The 16,474-nt window shown below is 46.8% G+C and overlaps 3 protein-coding genes across 4 annotated transcripts; 1 reads left to right on the plus strand and 2 right to left on the minus strand.

Annotated features, from left to right (window-relative positions):
* Window positions 1-8,010: 8,010 nt before the first annotated feature.
* Window positions 8,011-12,717, minus strand: LOC105684052 (enhancer of polycomb homolog 2). The gene is made up of 7 exons (XM_012397151.3): window positions 12,259-12,717; window positions 11,818-11,956; window positions 11,487-11,728; window positions 11,148-11,404; window positions 10,925-11,060; window positions 10,541-10,855; window positions 8,011-10,437 (listed from the first exon to the last, which is right to left on the minus strand). Exons 1-7 carry the CDS (start codon window positions 12,409-12,411, stop codon window positions 8,578-8,580), a joined length of 3,102 nt encoding a protein of 1,033 aa, XP_012252574.2. The 5' UTR covers window positions 12,412-12,717; the 3' UTR covers window positions 8,011-8,577.
* Window positions 12,718-12,966: 249 nt separating this feature from the next.
* LOC105683971 (glyoxylate/hydroxypyruvate reductase A-like) lies at window positions 12,967-14,422 on the plus strand. Its single transcript, XM_012396993.3, has 4 exons — window positions 12,967-13,296; window positions 13,369-13,743; window positions 13,800-14,164; window positions 14,240-14,422. Exons 1-4 carry the CDS (start codon window positions 13,200-13,202, stop codon window positions 14,369-14,371), a joined length of 969 nt encoding a protein of 322 aa, XP_012252416.2. The 5' UTR covers window positions 12,967-13,199; the 3' UTR covers window positions 14,372-14,422.
* Window positions 14,404-15,882, minus strand: LOC105683972 (translin). Of its 2 annotated transcripts, none has more exons than XM_012396995.3 (5): window positions 15,580-15,882; window positions 15,402-15,501; window positions 15,101-15,313; window positions 14,955-15,034; window positions 14,404-14,876 (listed from the first exon to the last, which is right to left on the minus strand). In XM_012396995.3, the coding sequence occupies exons 1-5, from the start codon at window positions 15,649-15,651 to the stop codon at window positions 14,637-14,639; spliced, it is 705 nt and encodes a 234-aa protein (XP_012252418.2). In that variant the 5' UTR covers window positions 15,652-15,882; the 3' UTR covers window positions 14,404-14,636. The 2 variants fall into 2 exon arrangements, with proteins under 2 accessions (XP_012252418.2, XP_012252417.2); XM_012396994.3 differs by having other exon boundaries at window positions 15,101-15,316; window positions 15,580-15,881.
* Between the last annotated feature and the right edge of the window lie 592 nt (window positions 15,883-16,474).

Genomic DNA, 16,474 nt, shown 5'->3' on the forward strand with positions numbered 1-16,474 from the left:
CGCTCGTCAAGGGTGCTCCGCCCCGCCCCCGTTTCCCCCACCCCGCCCTTTTTCTCTCTTACTCGGCGCGCATCCCTCCGACGAAGTTTTCCCCCCACCCCCTTCCCCACCCCCCGCGCGCCCCACCCCCGGCCGAGGGACGTCTATAGATTTTCGCGAGAGAATCATCTGCGATAATTCTGCCGTATAAAACGGTTATTCCCGCCGCCCCCCCCCCCCCAATCCCCCGCAACCCCCGGGACACGCCGCCTCCGTCCCTCTCGTCCTTCGTCCTCCGGGATCGCGGAGGGTTCCGCGGATATACGCGGACGAATCCGAGCGGATTCTCTTCACCGGTGTAGCTCCCCGTACCGCGGGTTGCACGACCGTGGGCAATAAATACGAGGCGAAGAAATATGGCCGGTTCGAAACGTCGTCCTCGCAAAATGAGTCCTCGGATACGGGGATAATAAGGAGGGAAGAAAAGCGTTTTTACGCAGTCCGTCGTCGTCGTTGTCGTCGTTGTCGTCGTATATACCGTTGCTCCAGTTTCGGTTGTAATAAGTCCGCAATTATACTACCGCGGGCAATGAAATTTTATGTCTTCGAAAGGTAGCAGAGGCGGCAGCGGCCGCCCCTATGATCCAATTGACGTTTAACTGCAACTATATATAAGCTCGTTTAAACTCGGCCATGTACCGTACATTACCCACCCACCCCCCCTCCCCCCTCGACTATACGATCTTAGGTATATAATATAATACAACCGACAATTTTCGGACCGCCGGTGCGCGTTACCCCGATTTGCAGGTATACATTATACATACAACGCACAGAGTCCGAACGGCGAGCGGTACCGAAAATCCCTAAATTATTATTGCTCCAATTAATCACAAGTCTCGACTCCATTTTCTCTTCGTCGCGTTCCTTCGTTCGTTCTCCGAGAGAGAGAGAGAGAGGGCGAGAAAGAGAGAGAGAAGAATATGGAGATTAAACGAACAATCGACATAAATCTACCGTATAACGCGCGCGGATAGCGTAACGCTACGCGTTCTCGACATTTCGGAAAAACGCTTCGGACCCTCCGCGTATCGACGTTGCGGTTTTTCGCTACGCGCGTTCCGCGTGGCCTTTTTTTTTCTTCCAAAATTTCGTCGCTCGCAAGTACCTATACACGACATGATTTACGAGCAGATCACCGTCCCATTGAACACCCGACCGAGGCACATTATTGATCTAATTTCCGCGGACAATGAAACTGGCCGGCCGAAAGGTACTACGCAGGCACGGCGAACCTACGCGAAAATTTTTACCTAACGCGCCTGCATAACGCCGCGCTGCGCGTCCCACGCGATCCCTCTACGACCGGCCCGCCCGGCTCCGTCCCTAGGGAATCCGCGCGTCCCGAATAAACGCAAGGTAAAGGTGGGCGTATATAGGTAAAGAGCGCGAGAGAGGGTCCCCCCCGTAGTTAACGGAACGGTACCTGATCGCGTCCCCGTCCCCGTCGTCGCTCTCGCTCTCTCTCTCTCTCTCTCTAATACCCGACAACGTTTTCGAATCATGGAAATAATGATCGTAAATAAAAATTCAACGTTACACCGTAAAAATGAGAATACCGGGCGGTGGGGAAGGGGGATCCCCCGTTCCCTCGTAATCCCGATCCTGAAACGGGACTCCGGGATACGTGTGTATACTGCGTACATCGTGGACGCAGTATAGCGAAACTTTGCGCTCCGTTCGCAGTTTCGCATTTTTTTTGGAAATAAATTCTCGACCAATCGAACCGGCTCATATCTCTCTCTCTCCGTCTCTCTCTCCGTCTCTCTTTCCGTCTCTCTCTCTCCGCGCGGTCCGCACGCGCTGCATGCAGGACGAGCGTATTATCATCGACGAAAATTAGTCCTGGCACGCGCGCTTTGCGCCGGACCGCGACCGCCACCGCGGCGCCGGTTAATTACGCGAACTGCAATTCTCGATTAAACGATTTATCGATTCCAATTATTTCCGCACACCCACCCCGTACACGTGTATACCATACATATGTGCGGAGGAATGTATGTATATGTACATCCGAACGCCACGTGAAATCCTCGTATACTCAGAAGTATGGAAAATGATGTGCGTTATATTTTCGTTGAATAAAATAAAAAACAAAAAACAAAAAAAAAAGGATTGCAAAAACTTGGAGAATTTTGTCAAAACTTGGTCGGTCGGTCGTTCGTCGTTGTGCGATCGTACGTACGATCGAAGACGTCGTACAACGAGGTAGGCCGGTGCAGATGGAAGAGTGAAGAATCGGTAAGCGAAACTGGGGGAGGGGGAGGAAGAGGAGGAAAGAGAGTCGTGGGACTAATCCAGTTACGGAGACAATGGGGATCCTTTTCTCCTGCCTTCAATCGTTGAACCTTTTTTCACGGTCTCATAACTCGAAACTCTACGGGACACCGGCGTGGAAAGTGTTTGAAATTGTTTGGACACTTCGTAATCCGATTAGCCATAACAATCGAAGGACCCCCCCCCCCCCCCCCCTCGCTCGCTCGCGACTGTGTCGTATAAAGATACCTGTGCGATTTACTGCCTGTATCTGTATAGGTACGAGGTAAATAATTTGCGACGTATATACAGATGTGTGTATATACATAATTATTTACCGTACACACGTATTCGTACAAGTCATTTTTGTGTACGAGCGAAATTCGCGATTAAACTTGGTGCATATTTTTGGGGATGGAGGGGAAGGAGGAGGAGGGGAAGAAGAAGAAGAAGAAGAAGGAAGTGGGGGATGCCGAAATATGTACCACCCCGATATACATAATATATACGTACATATGTACGTATATTATATACCCGCTGTTGCAGCGAGCCGGTGCATAAATCCGGAGAGGAAGATAAAGGGGAATTAAAAACCCTGAAACAAGAGAGAGAAAGAGAGAAGAAGAAGAAAAAGAAAAGAGGAGGAGGAGGAGGAGGAGGAGGAGGAAGAGGGTCGGAGATGAAAGATTCGTCGGAAGGGGTTAGCCGGAGGATCATCGGCATCGTGATGACGGAATTAAAGAAAACTCGAGTTTTATGAGGGCCCTCATAACGCGTTTTGCGATCAGCGTCGTCGTTTCGTTCGTTGCGCTTGTCCTCGGTCGCTTCGTCGTTCGTATTATTTATACAGCATGATGCGTTCTACCCAAGTTGATACAGCCGACGGAGAGAGAGAGAGAGAAAAAAAAATCAAAAAACGAGGAGAGAGTGCGCGACGATGGGCGTGTAAACGGCATTATACTTGCCGCGTTTTATTACACGGCATGGGCGCATTAGCACGTGTGGTGCGGACGGAGGAGAGGAGCGTCTTCTTCTTCTTCTTCTTCTTCAAGGAGGAGGAGGAGGGGGAGGGGGAGGAAGAGGGAAGAGGAGAAGAGGAAGAGGGACGCCTCGGTAGCCGGTCGTAGGCAGTGTGCGGAGGCTCGCGGCGAGATCAAAGAATAAAAGTCAGACTCAAGTGTTAAGTGGAGAAGCCCCGCTAATTAGCGCAGCCCAGATTCGGCGGCTTCGGGGCCCTCTCTCTCTCTCACTCTCTCTCTCCCTCTCTCCCTCTTCACTCTCCGCTCTCCTCACCGCACGCTCGCGGGGACTCACGACTCGAGTCGGAATTACACCCGCGGCCTTCCGGCTCCCATAGTCTGCGTTTCGGCCCCCTTCCCTCCCTCCCTCCCTCCCTCCCTCCCTCCCTACCTCCGTCGCTCGCCCCGAGTCTCGCAGCCGATGTTGTACGAAGAGTGCGCGTGAATTAAAAGCGCTCGGTCTTTTGTCACACGTTTTTATAAATGGAAAACGATAAGCCGAATGTACGTCTACTCGTATATAATATATTTATGTGTACACTACATCACGAGGGTGGAGCAGGCAGCGCGAGGGGAATCGGAACAAAATTAGCAGCAGCCGAACCACTCAGCTCCACGTTATATACGTCACACGGAAACTGACTACTTGACAAACCCGACATCGCCTAGAGAAACTACTACTCGCGAGCAATTAAGTTTCGGGCCGTTGGCTAAAACACTCGAGATACACACGAATGTCTAAACGGTTGTCCAATGTCGCGCTTGTCTAGCTTCCGGCTTTTTCGTTTTTCGTTTTTTTTTCTTCTCATCTCGTCAATTATTTCTCTTGAGCGTTTTTTACGCGCTGAGAATCCATGAGGGCTTCCTATACGTGTACGCGATGTGTGCTCCAGGGAGGAGATCCAGCCGCTTGTACACGCCTATAATTGCTCTACAATTACTTTGTTTGGGCTACGAGAGAGCGAAGAACGTTATAAGGCACTATTCCGTCTCGTGCTCTCAACCGAGGACGACTTTTCTTCTTCGATTTTTTCTTCCGCTTTTTTTTTTTTTTCTAAGCAGGCCTTTTTTAGCGCCCTGGTGCACAGACTATTTCCATATGAGATGATAACAATGATAATACGGAGGGTGTGAGTTGTGCGATTGTGTAGTTGAAATTTTTCGATCAATTCGACGCGTCTCGCCGGAACTCGATATCTCAGATTTCGTTTTTGATTTTACTAGCATTCCATCCCATTTTTATCAAATTAAATTTGATTTCATTCGTCGGTGAAATTTTTGGCCCTTAATTTTTTTTCTGAATTGCAGATCATTACATTTCACACGCGTGTTGAGTTTCTTTTCTTTTTTTTTTTTGGTCAATCCACGAATTTTTCTGCTCCAAAAAAAAACGAAAAATTGGCGATAACTCGATCAATTTCATAGATAGATCGATTTGACTTTGAAATTCGTATTCCTGAGATCAAAATACATTAGAGTAGCAAAGGAAACCCAAGAAAAAAAAATGTTGATTCTCGACCCAAAAATTGAAAAAATTCCAAGGGGTACCCCTTTGGATTTTTTCGATTTTTGGGCCAAAAATTTTTAGTTTTTAAAATCGATCGTATGACACTTATCTTACGTATTTTGACCCCAGGAACACGAAACCGTTGGTCTAATCGAGCTACGAATTTTTCCCTTCGAGATATCTCCATTTTTCTGCTCCAAAAAGTGAAAAATCGGCGATAACTCATTCAATTTTGTAGACAAACCAATTTAACTCGTGAATTCGGATTCCTGAGATCAAAATACATAAGGATAGCATGTAAAAAAGAATTTTTTTTTTTCGACCCAAAAACGCAAATTTTCCAAGGGGTACCCCTTTGAATTTTTTCGATTTTTGGGCCAAAAATGAACTATTTCAATAATCGATTTCGGCTCACTTTTCTCACGTACTTTAACCCCAGGAATACAAATCCTTTGATCAAATCGAGCTACGAATTTTTCCCAATGGAGATATCCTCGTTTACTTCGCTTTTCAAAATCAAAAACGTAATCACGAAATATCGAGGTCCGTAGCGGCATCGAGTCGACGCGGATGACCCCGTATACATGTATACGTACGTACGTGGGTTCGTACGAAAACAAAGGATTAACTCGGTTACAACATAAATATGACCGTACTCCGGCACGACGGTAGCGGCAACGGGTTATTCGAAGCCCGAGGTAATCGCCGATTATTCGCAAATTTTCTCTCGCTCGCTCGCTCGCTCTTCTCGCAACGACTCCTCCCCGCTTTCTTTGTATGTGTAACGTACGTACGTAGGTATGTACGTACATACAATCTTATATACCTCCTCGTGTACGCGTATACATACCTATACACGTAATAATACGTCGTCGTCGTCGTGTATGCGGAGTCCCGCTGGCGCGGAGTATCGACCGGGTCCATCCTCTCCTCCTCCTCCTCATCTCCTCATCTCCTCCTCATCATCCCCCTTCCCATCCCTTGGGTCGAGCAATTTTCGAGGCGGCCCGCCGAGATCATCGCCGCCAAAATCTCTTTACACGCAACCGGCGCATACACACATATACATATCTCTATACGTATCTATCTCTACATACGCGCGATCATATAGGTGCGAATAAACGTGTGTCGGAAAATTCATGTCCCTTACGCAGCGCGCGTGCTGCGTGCGCGAAAAAAAGGGTGCAGTAAATTTCACCTGCTGCACACGGAGCGGTAAAGGTGTATCCGGAATTTCATCCCTCCGATCCACCTACCGAACGACGACCCAGCTCCGCACAGGTACCTAATATCCTTCCGAGGGGTGTACGAAAATCAGCCACTCGACGTCGACGTAGTTCCGAAGGGACGTACGACAAGTGCGCCGAAAAACCTCGTATCGGGCGATACCTCGGCTCAGAAAAAAAACCGGAGTTACGAGGAAACGACGAAATTTCGTCGACGAAATAAAAAAGTACATAATCCGGCGTCGATTAATCAAAATCCACTCTGCGATGCACGCCTCCGAACGATCGCTCGGCACCCCTGCAGTTATATATACATTTCGATCGTAAAACGGCTGCGACAATCCCCGGGATTACGTGCGTTACGTGTACAATAATAATGATAATGATAATAATAATAATAAACCCGTGCGTAAATATAGATAGCACACAGAGAAAGGAGAGGATAGTTTTTCAAAAATTGATGCGGCATATGCCCGCGTTCCGGGGGTTCCCCTTTCTCCGCTGATACAGTTACAAGTGTAGAGCGCGTAACGCGTTCGCGAGCATACGTGCATTCTCATTCTCCGACTTTCTTTTTTTTTTCTCCCCCCACCCCCCCTCGTGTATATTATTATATCATGTGCATGCACGATACGCTACAGACGGTTTAATAGACGGTGCAGCTATAACACGGATATGATTGACTGATCCACAAATTGTTTTGGTCGTTCTAAATTTGACGCGCGTATACGAGACCAGGATAACAACTTCGATATTTTGTCGGGATGAAAGTGGAACGGAACTAGAAGACGAAATAACAAATCAGGAAGGGAAAAAACGTAATCGAAATAATTTCATACGATATATATATATATATTTATATTGTATTAAGCAGACGTTTTATTAACAGTATTTATTTACAATGTGTTTATATTTCTGTTTTATTGGAAATATGGGGGGGGAGGTAGAGGATTAGAGAGGATAAGGGAGGTAAAGGAAGGATTACAGGTGACCGTGGTGTCCACCCCAAATAACTACCACGGTCTTCTTAATTCTATCTCTGTCTTTCTTTCGATCATTCGGCATGCTAAAGCTCAATGATTCTATTTGTTTGTTTGTTTTTTTAGTTTTTTGTTTGTTTGTTACTTTTTCGTTTACAGAATGTCTTGGAATGATCTTCGAACGTTAATCCCGCGGCGTTCTCTCGAGTCTCGAGAGATCGATCAATGATTTTTTGATAACGATAACAACGAGGGTAACGATTACCTTTGTAATTATCGTCGTTGTTATTGGAATAATCGTAGATTGTTGAAAAAAAGGCGAGACGATGCCCGTCCGAACGGGCGTGACGGAATAACGAAAGAAAGAAAAATAGAAATAGGATTTGAAACAATTTATCTGAAATGGGCGCGACGTTGAGGAACGAATGGGTGGAAATTGTTATAACGAAGAATCAACGAAGGCGGATAATTCGAAACGGGAATGTTTTGCATCTCGAGTGAGAAATAGCGGTAATAATCAAGATACTGCAGATTGAAGCTTCGCGTTGCCGCCGAATTTCGTTTATCGACTGCCGACCAAAACCACTTGGTCGGTCAAACGAAGAAACTTCGGGGGGTGAAGGAAAATGAGAAAAACCGCATTTTCCAATCCACCCTCGAACAGTACCGCAGGAATTTACCTTACCAATCGGGTTAGAGAGGGTGCGAAAATTTCAATTTGAATTTTTCAATTCTTCTCGTTTGTTTTATTATTATTTATCAATCATCGTTATATCATCATCCGTCGATTCGTAAATTATAAATATAGTATGTGTGTTGGCTTGTTTTTTTTTTTTTTCTCATTCTGTTTCGCCATATTTCATTAAGTTTCTTTGTTTTTTTCTTTTTCTCTCCTCTTCTCTTTCATATTAATATTAATTCTTATTTATATTCCATTTTATTTTACTTTTTTTCCTTATCGTTTTGTTTTCACATTATTATTATTTATTTTTTTTTGTAGGTTTTTTTTTTCGACAATTTTTTATTTCATTTTATATCAAATTTCTCTATTATACACAAAAGACTTAATTATATTTACAATATCGGATTTTTTTTCTTGTTGTTGTTGTTGTTGTTGGTTTTCTCTTCTCATTCATTTTGTTTTAAGTCACACCTCGCGAGCCGGAGGTGGAAAATTTTAGTATCATCTCATTTTCATTCAATTGTAACTTGACGTTAAAAAAAAAAAAAAGAGAAAAAAAAGAACACGAAGAGCTCGAGGAGACGGACCGATTTCGCCGAAATTTCCTCCGGTTTGCCGGCGCACGTCCAATCTTTCGCTCTCTATTTTTTTTTTTACACTCACTCTTACCTCCCTCGTAATTTGTCATTTTTCAAATCTTCGTTCGCTCGTTCTTTCTCGCTTTCTTTCTCTCGATCGCTTTCTTTCCCTTTTTTTTTTTTTTCTTTCTCTCTTTCTATCTTTCTTTCAACTCTCACACGGCGTTTTAGAGCGATAGCTAGCTAGTTAAACGAATAACGCGGATGGACGGACGAGATATCAACTAGTCTCACCTATTACTATTAAGCGTAATTTCCCCGGGCGTGGGGATCTGCTGTGCTTGATTCTGCGCGTGTTGTTGTTGCTGTTGCTGCTGCTGTTGTTGTTGTTGCTGTAATTGTTGTTGCTGCTGAATTTGTTGCTGCAACTGCTGTTGTTGTTGCAGTTGTTGTTGTTGTTGTTGTTGTTGTTTGGCAATATTAGCAAATTTATTCTGATTAACAACACCGGTAATCAGACTCGGTGCCTGATGATGTTTGTGTGATAAAATAGTCGTCGGATTGACAACGGTCGTATTAACCGTAGAGGTCGGCGGCGTCGCGTTCGTAGTTTGAAAATTCGTCGACGACACCATCGGCGTACCGCCGCCACCGACGTTCAAGATACCAGTCTGGTTGTTGACAGCGTGACTCGCGCTGTTCGAAAAATTATTCACATTAGAATTATGGTGCAGGTAAACGGGAGGCGCGTTAGTCGGACCGTTCTGATGACCGTTACCAAAGTTCGTGGCATTGGCGACGCCTATCGTGGTGACGCCGCGATTATTCGTTGGACTAGTTAACGACTTCGACAATATCGGAGCCCCGCCACCGCCACTACTACTACTGCTAACCGCCCCCGCCGCACCGGGACTGTGGTTAACGGACGACGACTGTCTATGGTGCCTGGAATGGCGATTCGTTTGTTGTATTTGCGTCGGCGTTTCGCCCGCCACTGTAACGCACCGCGTCAAACTCGACGTAGACGTGGTCGGCTGGTTGTTGTTGTTGTTGTTGTTGTTGTTGTTGTTAACGTTCGCACTCGAACCACCGCCACCACCGGATATCGTCCAACGTGCTTGGGATATCGTCGGCACCGTCGTCCCGACGTTTACCCCCGAACTCACGCCCGTCCCGCTTATCGTTACCGACGCCGTCGCCGTCGACGTCGTCGTCGTCGTCGTCGTCGTAGCCGGCGAAACGGTCCCGGGACCGTTACCGGCGCTATTGTTATTGTTGTTGTTGTTATTACTATTGTTATTATTAGAACTACCGCTACTGCTACCGCTACAGCTACTGCTACTACTACTATTGGTACACTGCGATCGGGTCTGTTGCTGCTGTTGCTGTTGCTGTTGCTGCTGTTGGTTGTTTTGCTGTGACAACAGACTGCCGATCAGAGGTGTTATTGTAAAATGCGAGCAGCCAATCAGCTGATCTGTCCTTTGGTCACTCGCGTTATTATCTGTAGGTTGATGTCGTCCTTTGCCACCACCGCTCACATTTACACTGGTTCTCGCTAACGAACTACTAGACACACCACAATTCGATACCGCGACGTCGAAGTCCGAGTACAAATCCGTCGGGAAGTAGTCGGATATGTTGAACTCGGAGGTGAACGGCGGTTCCTCGGCGACGCCGAGCGTAACGGCGGACGAATTCGTCCTGACGACCGCCGGCTGCTCGAAGTCGATGCATATCGAGGTGGCCTCCCGAGGGAAGGGGTAGGCGGGCGAGGCGTCCCTGCGGGCCTCCCCGTCCGACTCTGACTCGCTGCTCTCCTCGCTGGCGCTCGAGGGGGCCGACGGCGGCGGCGGCGTTTTCGGTCGGAAGTGGAGCCAGTCCTTTTGCGCCGTCTCCGCGGAAGCGAGGAGGTGGTCACGCTTCGGCTCGTGTATCGTGAAATCCAACGAGGACCACACGTCGTCACCGTTGGCGGTGTAGCGGTCCAGTATCACCCGACCCCCGCGACCCACTCGCCGCCTCGCCAGACCCACGCACCTCGGGGCAGGGGTCGTTATACTGGTGGGCGCGAATCTGAACCTCTTGTCGGCGCAACCGCCCTCGCTCCTGTCGCACCATGGCCAGTTGCCGAATCCACCGGTAACGGGCTGCAAAATCGAAACGATTAGAAATTTGTCCAGCGAGTCTGGTTTGTTTGTTTGTTTTTTTTTTTTCTCTCCGACGAGCGCGACGTTCGATTGAAACACTGACCGATAAATAGGTACAATTCTTGTTACGCCTGAAGGCGAAGTGACCCTCGTCGACGGCGTCGTCCTCGTCGCGGTCCGAAGGTAGGGAGGGTTGGGAGTGGCAAGGATGGGGACTGTCGTCGTCGGAACTGGCCAGCGGGTCCAGCCCGCTTCCGAGAGTCCCGCTCCTTCCTCCCCTGCCGGCTACGCCGCTGCCGCGAAGATGGGCGTCCTCGGCTCCACCCCCGCTGCCCACGGAGCCACCGGTACCACGGTCCTCCGCTTTGTGCTTCCGTTTTTTGTACGGCCTCTTATCTTTCCTGGGCAGCACTTCCTCCTGTAATCGAAAAACGGGGCGGACGTTATTGAGACCACCGGATCGTCGGCGGGGAACTTCAGTGCTCACCTTTCCGGATACTTTGTTGGCCCAATTTTGGTGAACTCCGAACTGGTTGGTGAATAGTGGCGCGAACGCGGGTCGCGACGCTTTCAACGCGGAAACTTCGGCCAACACCTGACCGCTGAAATCTTGCGCTTGGTACCTGGATATATCGAACGGAGGAGATGTCGTTAGTCGAAGATTTTTCGATGGAAAGTATGATCGGAATTATCGCGCGGATCCCACAAACCTCTTTTCGTAAACTTCGATGGTAAGGTGTAAATGTTCGCGTTTCGTTTTTTCCCGCCGTTTGACCAGTTCGAGCAGTGTTACCGCTCTGCTGAGATCCCTCCGTAACTTGAGCATCTTCTCGTAACTAGTTTCGTCGTTTTTACGGTTTTTACGAGTCTGCATTTTTTCTGTACGCCGCCTGAACGCCAGGTACGGATTGTTAGCGGCTAGACCGGTTCGATGCTCCGTTTTCACCGTCAACAGTAGAGGATGTTGCTGAAGCGAAGGGAAAAAAGTATTGAAAGCTGCTTAATCGTGGCCCGATGATCGACACCGATTCGTAGCTTCGGAAACTCACTGTTTTCAGACGTTTGTTGAGCCAGTAGTCAAAAACCGCAATGATGAGGTCGTCGTCTTCCTTTAGAAGTGCCTTGGCCTCGTTAAGCGTAACAACGGTTTGACCCGAGCTCTTTTCCAGCCTGTCCATCATCTCCTCAAACTGTAACGGCGTCAGATCCATCTTTCGGCTTTGAGCTCCGACCCATTTTTCATCTTCAGAGTCCATGTCATAGTCGGGAATGTCCTGCTCCATTGCAAACGCTAACAAAACAAGAAGAACCGATCCCATTAAATCTCCTAATCGCTGTGCTCTCTCGAATCAACTGGATACACCCATTTCTCCTACGTACGTTGCATGTGTATAAGTTGTCGTGGCAGCTTGTAGTCGAAGGGATAAATTTTGTCGTAAGCCTCAACGTCAGTCATATCCGTGACTTCTGGCGTGGGAATGATTAGACCGGTGCATATTGCTCTTTGGAGATGATGTTCCTGTAAAATTAATTGGATTCATACGCTGTCGTTCTTTTGAGACGGAGAGAAAAGTCATCGCTTGGCCATCGTCGGAAGAAGAGGGACCTTCGATGGATGGGTTACCGATAGGAGAGATAGGCTATTAGGGGGACAAGTTTTTTCGCGGGTTTTTTGGTTGATCCCCCGAAGAGGTTGTCGACGAGGAGTGTGGAGCATCAAGTGGCGCCATCCAACGGGGTTGGGGCGAATCGGAGCGCGCCTCTCTTTAAGATGGCGACAGGGAAACATGCTGGTTGAGGAAATAGCTGATGGGGACTCACGCATTCCTCTTCCTTTTCCATGCCGCTGGGCATCTGTGGAACGGCCCGATTTATCGCCGAGTAATCGGGTAGGTCGGGCAGCTCCTCAGCCATGTATATCGGCATGGGCTTTGAGGCGTCGAGCGCCCTCGCCCTAAACGACAGCTTGCTCATCCTCGCCAGCTACGCTCTCGCTCGCACTTTCCCGTGTCTGTTGACAACCCACTGCGTTTCACCCGCGGGTTATAGCGCGCACGCACACCTTCAGGCCCGAGTTGGCGGCCTCACGGAAGCCCGGCGGCCGTATCACCCGGCACCGAACACGCTCAAAGCCTCATTCTTTGCCGGCCATCGCGCTAGAACACGGTCACTCAGTCACGAAACGAGGAATATCACCTTGAAAACATGTTTGCGTGACACGGTCCCTGCTAAAAGCCATCATGGCCGACGCACAGCCATTTGCACCGTTCGCGTTAACCCCGGGTTACGTTGCCCGCGGACAAACCAAGTCCCAAAACTCCAAAATTATTCCGTACCTACCCTAACGCCCTCAACGTGCGTCCACCCAACGTCGTTCCGACTACCTAGTCACTCGTCTACGTAGTCTCAAGGGACTTTTGAGGAACTCGAGAGCCGACCTAGGGATTTTCAAGTCCCGGAGATTCTTATTCGGATAACTTCAGATGAGATCCCGTCGAAGATACGAGACGAGAATCCAAATTTTTGATCAGGGATCTAGCTAATCAGTCGTCGCTGATAACTCGTTCGAGAATAGCTTTTAGTCGCTATTAGAGTTGAAATTAACGTAGGTGTGACGGTAGAATAACGACCGATAGATTCAGGGACACAAGTTCGGGAAATTTTCAAGTCCCAACAATTCAGAATATACGAAATCAAAGTCGATTGTTGCCACAAGGGGCGTAGCAAAGATAAGCTGCAATCGGTTTTTGGGAAATAGACAAATGGAGCGTTCCGTCATAGTATTATCTAAGCTTCCAAAGTTACTTGGTCATCTAAAATCCAAGGTTCCTAATGTCGCGTTTCACAGAGTTACACCTGGTATGGTTCAGAATCTGTTCGCTGTCGGCTAATTACTTCTGTTCGAATTGAACACCTCATTCGTATTCTCAGGATCGCAAGAAGCAGTTTCCGAATTGGAAAAGACAGAAATCTTAATAGCTGACGCTGATCTCCTAGCCTCGCACTTGGATCACTTAAAATCATTGAAATGGGCTCAATTGACTTGGGCAGGAGTAGATAAACTGGCGGCCCATTTGGCAGGGAGGAAAATCCCTTACCAGATATCCAGATACTCTGACGAAAGATTCGGTTTCGCGATGTCGGAGTACACGGTATCGCATATATTCAATTTCGAGCGAGATCAACGCCAGCAATACGAGAATGAAAAGAACAAGATCTGGTATAAGGGCGGAAAAATTGAGGAGCACAGGCTAATCTGCGATTTGACTATAGGAATCTTGGGAATCGGAAGCATAGGAAAACATGGTGGGTCACCAAAAATCGAGAACACAAGAACGAGAAACAATTAATTCTCTTTAAAGTGGCCCAAATTCTCAGTTCATTAGGAGCAACCGTTTGGGGACTTTCTCGGACTCTGCCAAAGGAAAAAATATCCTGTTTGGAACGTCACGTTACCACCAAAGAACTCCCGGAAATTCTTCGGGTCAGCGATTATATCGTGAGCGTGCTTCCTTCCACGCAAGAGACCAACGGTCTTTTGTACGGTGACGTTCTCGAACATTGTAAGGAGAAACGACCCGTTTTTATGAACATCGGTCGCGGGAATACAATCCGAGAAACGGACATCATTCGAGCTATTGAAAATCGCTGGATATCCGCGGCTATTCTAGACGTTTTTCAGGAGGAACCGCTACCGCCGAGTAGCCGGCTTTGGTCTATCCCGGAGGTGGTATCCCATTGTACAGATAACGAAATAGACACAGGCGAGAATCATTGGACTTTTTTTTCTTCCCTATCGTAGGTGACAATATCTCCCCACATTTCGGGAGTGACGAATTCTATCGGCATCGCGGAAGCCTTCGCTAAAAATCACGTCAAGTATCTCAACGGGGAAGAAATTCCCAACAAGTTCGACGCAAATAGAGGATATTGAAGATTTGATGTATAATTAAATGAAATAAAAAACCGAATTGAGAGCGTCTTATTATTCGTCAAGGTTTTTATAAATACATTATATCATAGCGATCATTATAAAAGTATTAGAATCAAAAATGGGGGCGTTTCAGATCCCGTGCGGATAACCTGAAAGGAACACTTTATCCTTGGAAAATAGGAGATGAAGCGTATCGTCCAGGCGACTTTCGCAGTTTCCACTTCGCAAAGGTCGATACCGATGCGAAAGAGGAAAATACTACGTCTTATTTCGACTCAACTTGAGTCGGCGGTTGTACCGTAGGTTTGAGTCCTCTGATGCTGAGGTCATAGACAACCTCCTCGATTTTTTTGACGTCGTATTTCAAAGCGTCGAATCGTTTTCTGAGGGAATCGTTTTTCAAGTTTAATAACCGGAAACCTGCGTTTAACTCGTTCACGAATCGCGATATTTCTATCGGACGATCGTAGTCTCCACTGGTCACGCTGTTTATGGCAAAACGGCACTGGAAATTCAACGGCAAAAGTAAATAAATCCTTGTGACTGTTTGAAGTCCAATTCAAAACATCAACTAGATGGTTACCAGTTCTGAAGATAACTGAAGAAGGCCTATCAAGAAGTCTTCGAGGTCCAGGTGAAAGCCATCCTCACGATTACTCTTTACTAGAATGATTGCGAGACATTGTCAACACGGTCAAGGTGTTCTATCGTAGAACACAATTAACATACCTCCTAATATCTCTGCAACTGTGTCTTTGTGAACAAGTACTTTGACCTCCAGATAAACAGTTAGAGATGCGAGGAAGCATAATCTCTGCGTAACAAATCTCCAATGTTCGTGAAACCGATAGTATTGATTGCTTGGTACAACATCAGCCAGCTTAGCGTACCCCTTTCTTACATCTTCAAAGTGCTTCCTTGCCTTGGCGCAGTGCTCAGAAACTACTGATTTTTAAAAATATCATCAGAGAATACCACAAAGGAGTGGTACAAGCTAATACATCTCATAAACTTCAAGTTACTGTCATACTAGTATTCTCTTCGCCAGTATTTTCATTGTGGATGTTCTGAAGTACCATGAGAATTTCCCTCGCACTCTGCTCAATTTCTTTGACAATTGTTCTGATTTGCTGCAAAAATCGATAGTCCAATAACAATTTCTCATTCCGAGTTTGTTGTGATCTAGGGTGTGAGTGGCAAAAGCATACCTCGCGTAGCTCTTGTTCGGCATTTAGATAGTCTTGGAAAGAGTTAAATATTCCAGCTATGGCGCTCGACATCTTTGGATGTTGAATATCGTCTTTTGAGATCTTGGGAAAATCGTGTGGACGATTGTACGACTGACACGTTGGTTTTCTCTTGCTGTAAACACCTAACTCATATACCAACAATCTCTGCGCCGACAATGCTCAACATTTCATGCGTCAAAAGCGAAATACTAATGCCACGAGAACACAAAACGTCGTCGAGCGCACTGTCGGTGTTGCCACAGTATGAATACCGTGTTGACACTGAACTCTGATTGGCTGAATTCTGAACGGTGAAAAAAATATCAAGATTACGAGTTCTAGGAAATTCCGTGTGAGTGTGAATACAACAAACCGGAAGTCCTCATATTCAGATCACACGAATCAACCGAACGCGCATTCCTAACAATGGCGTTGACTGAAGACTCAGTCAACGTTAATGGCTCATTCCTCATCATCGGCATTCATATTATTCATCTTCATGTCATCATAATGTATTAGAAATCAATCGCCTTGTTTCAGCCACAAATCTAGACAAATCCAAAGTTGATTTGAGCGAAAAATTCGGAACTTAACCTGAATGGATGAGGGTCGGCCGTTTTTCCCAAGCAATTATCTTTCATGATTCCTTGGACTCTTTGCTCTTGTTATTGGTTCAAGAAAGGGATTCAACATTGCGGAAAATCAAAAAACGGATCGAAAGAACATCAAACATCTCTCATAGATTGTTCATTGAAGATTTTCGATCGCCAACAATCTCATTCTATCGACACAGCAATACAACTTCAAATTTAGCGGAAATCTGTCTGAATATGTCCCGCCAAAAACGTTCTCTATTTTTTTTATCATCGATTTC

Source organism: Athalia rosae, chromosome 5, assembly GCF_917208135.1.
Source record: "Athalia rosae chromosome 5, iyAthRosa1.1, whole genome shotgun sequence".
Classification (NCBI taxonomy): Eukaryota; Metazoa; Arthropoda; class Insecta; order Hymenoptera; family Athaliidae; genus Athalia; species Athalia rosae.

Coding starts and splice junctions, on each gene's coding strand:
- LOC105684052 (XM_012397151.3), bottom strand. CDS start 12,411: ATGAGCAAGCTGTCGTTTAGGGCGAGGGCGCTCGACGCCTCAAAGCCC. Junction 11,061..11,147: donor ATCGAAGTTTACGAAAAGAG/GTTTGTGGGATC, acceptor CGATATATCCAG/GTACCAAGCGCAAGATTTCA. Junction 10,438..10,540: donor AGAATTGTACCTATTTATCG/GTCAGTGTTTCA, acceptor TCGATTTTGCAG/CCCGTTACCGGTGGATTCGG.
- LOC105683971 (XM_012396993.3), top strand. CDS start 13,200: ATGGAGCGTTCCGTCATAGTATTATCTAAGCTTCCAAAGTTACTTGGT. Junction 13,297..13,368: donor GTTTCACAGAGTTACACCTG/GTATGGTTCAGA, acceptor TCGTATTCTCAG/GATCGCAAGAAGCAGTTTCC. Junction 14,165..14,239: donor GGCTTTGGTCTATCCCGGAG/GTGGTATCCCAT, acceptor TCCCTATCGTAG/GTGACAATATCTCCCCACAT.
- LOC105683972 (XM_012396994.3), bottom strand. CDS start 15,651: ATGTCGAGCGCCATAGCTGGAATATTTAACTCTTTCCAAGACTATCTA. Junction 15,502..15,579: donor CCGAACAAGAGCTACGCGAG/GTATGCTTTTGC, acceptor CGATTTTTGCAG/CAAATCAGAACAATTGTCAA. Junction 14,877..14,954: donor TTCAGTTATCTTCAGAACTG/GTAACCATCTAG, acceptor TTGAATTTCCAG/TGCCGTTTTGCCATAAACAG.